Raw genomic sequence first — 10,270 nt, forward strand, 5'->3', positions numbered from 1 at the left:
TTCCTCGCTCCAGGTATTCCAGTTTCCTATTGGAAGTGACCGCTATCTCCTTCCATTCTTCAATCAACCTTGCGTTCTTCTCATGTATTTCTCGGTTCATCTTCAGAGTCGTGAACCCTTTTGCGCAGCCTGTTGTACTTGACTTGGGTTTCAGCTTCCTCGTCTATGATTCTGTTTCCTCGACCAGTCCCTGGCGTTACCGTTCCTTTCAGATTATCCTCCAACCATGCTGGGTAGAAAGGCTCGGACCCTGCGTGATACCTGTCCGGCTCGACGGGTGTTCTTCTCCACGATGATCTTGCAGTGCCACATATATTGAGCTTGGCACTTGTAAGGAACATCGTCGTCTTGAAAGTCTGCCCTGAAGTGGCTCATCTTGACGACCCTTGGTACCACCTGTTTCCTGCTTGCTTGCCTTATCACTCGCATAGGGACATATGGATATATCCCTCTCATCCCGATCAACACCAAATGCGGAGCATCCCTGGACCTGATAATAAACTTGTCCGTTGGAAACCATTCAATCATCCACTGCACCTGTTCCTCGGTCAGACTGTCGAAGAACTCTACCATTCACTGGCACTTTCCGGCTGAGCAAATCTATCCGGAATGTAGGTCATCTGCTTAGGGTGATGGAAAGCAATGTGGTCATTCCAAGCCCTTCGTGGAAATTCTTGGCGATAGCGACCCTTTTGGAGATGCTCCAACAACCATAACTGCAACAATAAGTTGCAGCCCTTGAAATGCTGGACCCCTCTTTGACAGCGCTCCAAGGCCCTGTAGATATCAGCTATGATCATAGGGACTATGGTATAGGCCTGTCCATTAATCCCCTCCATCAGAGTTTTGACGACCATGGCCAACCTAGTGTGGATTCTTCCCTTTTTCACCGGGAATACTATCATCCCCAGAAAGCACACGATGAACACGAATACCCTGCAGTGGATATGACCCAATGAAGTGAGGGTGATCTCATCATGGTAAGTGCGGAAAGACTTTCTATGGCCATACCTCTCATAGAGATATTCGAAAGGTGTGTAGGAGTCTTTTAAGCACACTAGGTCGACATTCTTTTTCAGCCCCATCATCTTCAGAAATCCCCTGCGCGTACGGTTTTCTAGCACCAAAAGCCCAGGACTGTCCCAAGTTAACCCTGCAAGTCCTCCTATTTCCTCTAGAAGCGGCGTCATTTCTATGTCACCGAAACGGAACAACTCTCTTTCACTATCCCAGAATAGAGTAGCGGCCTCAATCAATTTGTTGTTTGGCTCAATATATAGCAGAGACGGCAAGTTACCCAAGTGCTTTTTCACGTGCTTCTTGTCACTTGAGGAGAGATCTTCCCACCAATCTAGAAACGATGGAGGGATATTGCTGACCATACCGAATCTGGGGACCTCGTGCCTCATTTTGTGCAAAACAAAGGGTTAGGCCTTACCCCCACCGGACTCGACTATTTATACATTTATGATCAGCATATCGGCATTTAGTTCTCCAAATTAATGCACAAAACGTGGATGCGTCCGTTGGGATTATGGAAAACTCGATGGAATTTGAATAAGGCTTATCTTAAAGGATCATTACATGGACAACATAACTGATCCGACTAGGTTTGACCATGATGCATGCACAATTTAAATAGAGTAAGGTTTCTATGAGGTTTTAGACTGATACCCTCAAGCGGACAACTTGAGGGGGAAGGCACAGAACCATCGATTGCATCGCTGATCGACTGGTTTTACTGCAAATAAGCCTTTCCTAATTTAAGGGTAGTAAATAGGAAGAGCGCAACCACTTATTAAAGCGTTGCTATAGGATTTGAGACGCACGAGTGGAATATGATGCGGAGCATAATTTATGCAGCAATTAATAACATATAGGCAAGTATTTTCACGTAGGGAAGATAAATACAACATTTAAATAATTGAAAAGACGGTTACAGAAAAAGGAAAACAAAGAGACAAGTCAGTTTTCCGAATAATAAAGGAATCAAAAATGCTCAGAATAGACAGTCAAATTCAAATAAGGAAGAAGGGTACGGGATAAAGCATGCTTGGACTAATTCATAAGTTTGTTATGGTAAGAGCCTAAAATCCCCAGCAGAGTCGCCATGCTGTCGGGCCCCGTTTTTCCTCCGCGCGGGAGAGGTCTGGGTCTCGACATTCACGGGGTGTAATGAATCATTTCCTTTTGGGAATTGGGTATTTGAAGAGTCGCCACCTAACGATTTAAGGTGCGTTAGGGCACCTAGAGTAATTAACTCTTGGGTTGGTTTGCATTACCAGAGATTAGGGTAAGGGCTCGAAGTAACCTCGAGGGGAAGGTGTTAGGCACCCCTCTTGGTCCACAACTGTGGGTCCCAGCCGAACTTATATTCACAAATTAGTCCATACAAATAGTTGAATCAGATAAGTTGTTAGTAAAGCACATTGAACAATTCAAGTAGTGAAATAGAAGTTTGAACAAATTAAAAAAAACAAAGTTTTAAAACGGGGAGAGGGTTTTGGGTAAGGAGGGGTCCTAGGTTGTTTATCTTGTAGGATCACCCCACGCAATGTCCAGTAGACACTCCTCAATGAGGGGCTACACGTGGCATTAACGCGTAGTCATCATATCCCATGTCTACCCTTCCCATCCCCTTATAGGTCATGCAAAGCGAGTGTTTGGTCACTGATACCTATTGCGTGCTGCTACCCGTCCCTTCTTAATGGTCCCGGAGGGAGTAAGGACCTTTACCTATAGGTGGTTATAGACGTACCCCTAAGGTTTTAAAGGCAAAAATCTAAGGCGATAGTCAAAAAACATTTAGGACTTTCACATAATGGGAGCAATTAAGAGGCTCACAGTTTCCTCCTCAAACATACATACAAACAGCACGTCTCAAGCACAATTAAGGTCTTCATTAAACAAAGTCCTAAAGCAGGATTTCCAAGTGATTATGTAGAAATAAACCACTTTTAGATCCACAAGTTATAACCTAGTAATTGCCTAAGGACTCCTTTTAACAGTTTATTAGAATCAGAAACGTTGAACGACGGAAAAGACTTCAAGGAAATGCAGGTTTTGAAAATGCCTCAAGGCTTGCCTATATGCAGTACTGTGTCTATATTAATGCAAAAACCAACCAGTTTTCGAAATAGACCTCTTTAATACCCGTAGGCAGGATATCTAATGTGATCAAAGCAATTTTGAAAGAATTATTTTTAGGAAATGATATCGCTTAATAAGACCAGTTTTAAGAGCTAAACTAGGCGAGGTGAAATTGACTTATTAGGCTAATTAGATTACCAGACGTAATTGCAAATGGAAATCCCTACAGGCATGGTATCTTGGCACGTTATAGGTTTTAGTCAATTGGCAGTAACATATGAAAGACTTATTAGAACTGAATCGGAATTAGACCCTATAGACATGGTATCTATATTTGAATTGATTTAAGACATGATGGCTTGGAACCTAGAAACATGGTTTCTAACATGACAAATGCAGAATTTTATGAACATGGTTTCTATCTGTTACAAACGACATTAAAAGTGAAGTCCTTACAGGCATGATTTCTATTTGATGCAAATGAAATTAGAAGAGGAATCCTATAGGCATGATTCTCTATTATGATGCAAATGAAATTAAAAGTGGAATCCTATAGGCATGATTCTACTATGCAAAAAGCAATCAGATTCAACAAGAATAAAAACCCTATGGACATGTTTTCTATTGAGTAAAACAAGCAGATTTAAAAATAAACCCTAAGAGCGGGATTTCCACCCATGTTACCCCACGAAGTATACATCTACCCACCCTTTTTACTAAATACCCCAAATATCTGTTTAGAAATTATTACATGCCAATAAATGAATTACATAAGTAAAAATAAAAAATCAAGAAGCTATTCTATAGAGAGCCTGCACTTAGGCCCAAGTTTCCCAAAGCCTCCAATCTGTCTCATGAGCCTCAATTCCATAGACAAATCAGAGTCTAGGTGCATCAAAGTTCCCTAAGGGCCTCAAAAACCCCGGGCAATGCTTCACCTAGACTTAGCAACCAAGAATTGAACCAGTGCAGTGTGGAAAAGCCAACCTCAGTATGCCAGAGTTCAGAGGGCTCTCAAGAGGATACCAAGGTAGTACACATACTAGAGGGGGCAAAACTTATTGACTAAGAGTAAAGTGGAAGTGCAGGACACAAGTTGAAAGAAATCTATTAAAGACTGGATTTAAATGTTTGTTTTGAAAGCAGTCAGTAAGGTAATGGAGGTTGTTTGAAAGAGGTTGGAGTGATAAACAAAATCAAACACTTTAGAATAGGATCACACACAGAACCCAAATGAGTTCAGTAGTCACACAGGGGTCAAAGGGCTTGGGGATACACAAGCATTTGACTGCAAACACACAACCCCAGGAAAGAGTAATTTGGACTGGTTTGGACATGCTCAGAAATAGTTGAAACTGGAATGATTACAAACTAATCAGGGAGAACATAAACACATAGAGGGGGATAGGGATTTGGGATTCATAAGAATGGTAAGCACACAGTAGGTAAAAGAAACAATTGTCTAGGCATGCTCGAATCACACAAGGGAATACATGAATTTAAAGGGAGGGAGTCATACTAGCATGCTGATAATATAACCTAACCAGAAACTCCACAACAGAACCACAAGTCAAAGTAGGCTAGGAATAAAAGAAACTGAAAAAATAAGAGAAACATGTTGTTGTTGAGGCTTTAAATTAAACTAGGACATACCAGTAAAGATAGAAGCAAGTAGAATGAAGGAACCAAATAGCACAGATGATTAGCCTTGGCTTGCAGCCGGCTAATAGTAGCAAAATAACACAAGGAAGAAGGGAGAACATAGATTTTTAATAAGAGAGGAGTTTTTGAAAGTCAAGTCCCGTCTCTTGTTTGTGAAAAGACTTAGAGTATTTATAGTTGAAAGTAGGTAGTGAAATAAGGTAAAAATCATAGTAGTATACTACTTTAAGAACTCAGAATCCATCAATTAGAGAATCAAGGAAGTACTCCCTTAAGTTAAGGGAATCAAATCAAACGGGGAGATTCAATATCATACAAGGCAAGAAGAAAAATCAATGCATGACTAAATAAGGAAGGAGTCAAGGTTCAATATGCATAGAGTAGCCGATTAGGACCAAATTCATAAAGCCTTAATTAAGGACACAACTCAGTAGAAATAAGTATCATAGCAAATATGGCAAGGAAATCAGTCAGCTTAAACAGACGGGGTAAAGCTTGTAAGGCTTTAAAAGAAAATCTTTCAATCTCCATTAATTAAGAAAATCAAAATCAATCAAGAGGGAGTCATGATTCTATATGTTCAACATATAAATAGAGACGAATGAACAGGAGTAGCAAATGAACAAGGTCAGCCATATAGACAGAAAGAAATAAGAGATGAGCAAACACAATCATATAGATGGGATATAAGCAGGCAAAAGATTCAGCAGAACATATTCGAAGCATGGTGACCACGAGAGATTAACAAGAATCAAATAAACAGGATAACACACAGAACCAAGGCGAAGAGAATCATGCTGACACACAGAACCAAGGCGAAGGAAATCATGCTAACACATAGAACCAAAGCAAAGAAAATCTTAAAAATTAGGGCTTTAACAGAGTCGAGTTAAAAAAATAGTAGGAGCATAAAATTTGTCAAAAATAAGCAAGGAAAAGGGTTTAATCCTAAGGAAATCGATTAAAACAAGCGTAGAAGGATTTCCGAGAAACCCTAGTTTTTCAAAGAAAGTAAAGATGGTTTAAAGTGGAGGATCTTTCAGAAGAAGCTCGAAAATAAGCAAATCATAGAAGGAAATAGGCTTAAAGTGTAAAAATAACACAGATCTGAGAGATTCAGAAGAGAGTTAGGGTTTCAAAGGGAAACCCAAATAGAAATCGAAAGAACCTGTTGCAGACTTCAGCGATCGTAACATATAAGGTGTGATTTTTCCCAAAATCACACTAGAGAAGCCATAAATAACAGAAACAGAAACCCTAAGTCCAAATCGGCATGGCCCAAGACCCTTGAAGGTCATAGAGATGATGTTTCAAGGCGATGAGAGACTCATTGGAGGCTTGGGTTGAAAGGGTAGTCGCCGGAGATGACCGGAGAAAGAGGCGTTTGACGGAGTCTAGGGTTAGGTTTGAGAGAGGAGAGAAAATGAGAGCATTTGAGGGTGGCAGGGATTTGGAAAGTGAGTAGGGCTAGGGGTCGTTTGGAAATTAAAAGGAAAGGTGATTGGATCTGGGTCGGGGCATTGGGTATAAAATTGGGCTGGGATTGCGGTCCGATTTGGGCTATAATTGAAAGCCAAATTTGGCTATTATTTAAATAGCCAGTTTTTCCCTATTTTAATTTTGATAAATAATAAGCAATTTCTGGAAAATAATTCAAGGTGCCAAAATGATTTAACATACCTAATTAACATTTTAAAAATATAAGGGTCAATTTTACACATATAAAATATAATTATATTTTAAAAAGGGCTAACATTGCAATTATATGCAATTTAGCTTTGAAAATACTAAATGTAATTGTAAAAATACATAAAAATTATACTAGCCATATTTTGGCATAAGTATAGAAATCAAATAAATGAATTATCAAAACACTAATTTTGGAAATAATTATTGGGGATTTTATGGATAAAAAGGGAGAAAATGAATCAATTTAAACCCTTAAAATTATGGAAAAATAATGAAAGCCTTGTGCATGCTTATATATGCATGTATATACTATTTTGAAGGCTTTTATGCATATTTAAAATATATAGGGAAAAATTGGGTATCAACACCATCCTCGTTTGATTCCTTGATGTGGCTCATCATGTCAATGTTTTCATTTGCCATGTCAATGATTTCACCAGGGACAGTTGACTGTTCTCCGCCTTGATCACTCTTATCATGTGCATCTTTTCCACATGAGTGGTGAGATTTATCAAAGACCATATTTATGCTTTCCTCAACACATTGAGTTCGTCTGTTGTATGCTTTGTAGGCTTTGCTTTGTGATGAATAGTCGAGAAAGATTCCTTCATCACTTTTGGCATCGAATTTTCTAAGTGTTTCCTTGCCATTGTTGAGAACAAAACATTTACAGCCAAATGTCCTTAAATGTGTCAGCTTGGGCTTCCTTCTGTTCAGCAATTCATATGGGGTTTTGTTCAGGAGGGACCTGATCATGCACTTGTTCACCAAGTAGCATGCAGTTTTGACGGCTTCTGCCCAGAAACTTTTTTCAATACAATCGTCAATCAACATTGTTCTCGCAATATCTTCAAGACTCCTATTCTTCCTTTCCACAACACCATGTTGATTAGGTGTTTTTGGAGCTGAAAAATTATAAGTGATGCCATTTTCAGTACATAATTCGTCGAATTTGGAATTGTCACATTTTGTCCCATGATTAGACCTGATACATACTACATTATGGATCATCTTCACCTGGATCTTCTTCACAAATGCAGCAAATACTTGAAAAGTTTCATCCTTGGTTCTGAGAAATAGAGTCCAGGTGAATCTGGAATAGTCGTCCACTATAACGAAGACGTACCTATTTCCTCCTCTATTTGGCACCCTCATAGGTCCACATAGATCCATATGAAGGAGATCAAGTGGCCTTGAGGTACTAACTTCCTTTTTGGGCTTGAAAGAAGATCTGACTTCCTTTCCTTTTACACATGCATCACACAACGTGTGATCCTTAAAGCTTGACTTGGGCAAACCACGAACCAGGTCCTTCTTGACCGATTTGTTCAGCAACATAAAACTTGCATGACCCACCCTTCTGTGCCATAGTTCGGCATCACCATCAACAACACTCAAACAGCTGAGATCCCCATTTTGCAAGGATTCAAATTCAGCAACATAGATAGTTTTGTATCTTTTAGCCACTAAAACCACTTCACCAGTCACAAGATTTGTGACTGTGCATATCTTTGATACAAATTCCACTTTGTTTCCCTTGTCACATATTTGGGGAACACTCATCAAGCTGTACTTCAACCTGTTCACATAGTACACATTTTCAATTGAGTGAGAAAGAGATTTCCCAATCCTTCCAACTCCTAGAATGTATCCCTTTTTGCCGTTTTCAATGGACATACTCCCTCCTTGCAGGGCCTTCAGTGAAAGGAAATCATTTGTGTTTCCAGTCATGTGCTTCGAGCAGCCACTATCCATGTACCATTATTGGCTGCTCCCTTTCACTGCTCCCTACACAAAGAAATCAAGGGTTAGACTTAGGAACCCAAACAAGTTTGGGTCCCTTGTAATGAGAAAAGGGGTGAATAAGGGCTATTTTGGTCCAAGCAGGCATCACATGTTTTTTTATATGAGGGACCAGGTTCTCTAGCAGTAGTTACCTTTTTAGCAAAAACTTTGTTTTTCCATTGAAACTGAAATCTGGCCTTATAGGTTTCCTTAAAGTGCCCAATGTTACCACAGTGAGTGCAGAGCCAGTTATCAGGAACAATAACGTACTTGCTATGAGGGTTGTAGGGATTCTTTTCCCTTTAGAACCCGATTCCCTGCCTATTTCCGCCATTGTTCATATACATGGCAGTGATAGAATCAGAGGACCAGGTCCACTTGAGTGATTTTTCAAGATCACTCTTAACTCTACCTAGATCTTCCTGAAGTTGTTTGTTTTTCTCGAGTTCGGCACACATACTAGATTTCACTGATTTTAGCTCATCTTCAAGCCTAAGATGTGCCTCATTTGCAACTTCCTTTCCCTTTTGAATAATCTCATGCCTACCTTATCCGTTTAGTTCCTCAATTATTTCATTTAGGTCTACAACGACTACTAATAAGTCATCTCTCTCATGCTCTATGTTAGAAACCTTTTCAGTTAAAGCTTCTTTCTACTTTATAAAACACTCAATGGTCTCTTTTAGATCGACCACAACAACCAATAGATCATCTCTCTCATGTTATATGTTTGCAATTTTTCAGTTAAGACATCTTTTTCCTTCTTCATACTCTCAATGGTTTCTTTTAGATCTACCACAATGACTACTAGATCATCTCCTTCATGTTCTGCTGCTCCTAATTCCATAGTTAATGCATTTTTATCATTTATAAGACTATGATAAGCCTCAATTAAAACATTTGCCAAAGACATAAGTTTTTTCGGAGAATAAGACTTCAGATTTCTTTGAACATCTAGAAAGTTTACCACATCCTCATCATCGTCAGATTTTGCCATCAGGGCAAAGATAGAGTCATACTCAGCTGCTTCACTTTCCACTGCCATCATGGAGCTGTCAAGAGTCATACTCAGCTGCTTCACTTTCCACTGCCATCATGGAGCTGTCACCTTAATCATCATTGGAAGAGTAGCCATGCAGCATGAGCTTGTTTCACAATATTGTCAGTGGCATATTTTCTCTTGAATCATTTGTCAGGAACCGGGTTCCTCTTAGCTGCTTTGTCTGTGTGGTGTTTGTACTGATCTTTCTTGAGGAGAGGGAAATCCTTGATGAAGTATCCTGGCTTACGCACTTATGACATAGGTCATAACCTTTTGGCTTGCTGGAGCTGCCCCTTTTTGGAATACCTCCATTTCCGCGAACCATTTTCTGAAATCTTTTTGTCAGGTAAGCCATATCAGCATCCTCACCACCTGAGTCATTGTTGTCCGCCTTAAGGACCAGGTTCTTCTCCCTTTTGGGCTCTCTTATCTCATTATCCTTCTTCTTCTTCTTCATTTCATAAGTCTTCAGATTGCTAATAAGTTCATCAATGGTCAGCTTCTGCAGATCTTTTGCCTCTGTGATAGCATTTTCTTTGCTTTCCCGAGAACCAGGTAATACACTAAGTATCTTCCTGACAAGTTTGTTCCTGGGGATAATTTCTCCCAGGGAGTGAAGCTCATTGATGATAGATGTAAATCGAGTGTGCATATCCTGGATGGACTCATCATCCTTCATCCTGAAAAGCTTATACTTGTGGTTAGCATGTCAATCTTCGATTGCTTTGCTTGTGTTATCCCTTCATGAGTTGTTTGGAGAGCGTCCCAGATTGACATGCCGAAATCCTGTTGTATTCATCTGGTCCAATACCACATACGAGGATTTTCTTTGTTCGAAAGTTCTTCTCTATAACCTTGCGGTCAGTATTGTTGATTTCCTTTCTTATTTTGGGAACTGTCACTGCTGGGTCTCCAATGGTCTTCTTAGGAACGAAAGGTCCATCGCAAATAATATCCCAAAGCTATGAATCTTCAGCCATGATAAAATCATACATCATTGTC

At 39.7% G+C, this 10,270-nt stretch overlaps 1 protein-coding gene across 1 annotated transcript; it reads right to left on the reverse strand.

Moving 5' to 3' along the window:
* Nucleotides 1-5,423: 5,423 nt before the first annotated feature.
* Nucleotides 5,424-9,920, reverse strand: LOC109241028. Its single transcript, XM_019407736.1, has 7 exons — nucleotides 9,516-9,920; nucleotides 8,928-9,313; nucleotides 8,536-8,769; nucleotides 8,379-8,435; nucleotides 7,709-8,020; nucleotides 6,808-7,510; nucleotides 5,424-5,582 (listed from the first exon to the last, which is right to left on the reverse strand). The coding sequence occupies exons 1-7, from the start codon at nucleotides 9,918-9,920 to the stop codon at nucleotides 5,424-5,426; spliced, it is 2,256 nt and encodes a 751-aa protein (XP_019263281.1).
* Between the last annotated feature and the right edge of the window lie 350 nt (nucleotides 9,921-10,270).

Source organism: Nicotiana attenuata, unplaced genomic scaffold (assembly GCF_001879085.1).
Source record: "Nicotiana attenuata strain UT unplaced genomic scaffold, NIATTr2, whole genome shotgun sequence".
Classification (NCBI taxonomy): domain Eukaryota; kingdom Viridiplantae; phylum Streptophyta; class Magnoliopsida; order Solanales; family Solanaceae; genus Nicotiana; species Nicotiana attenuata.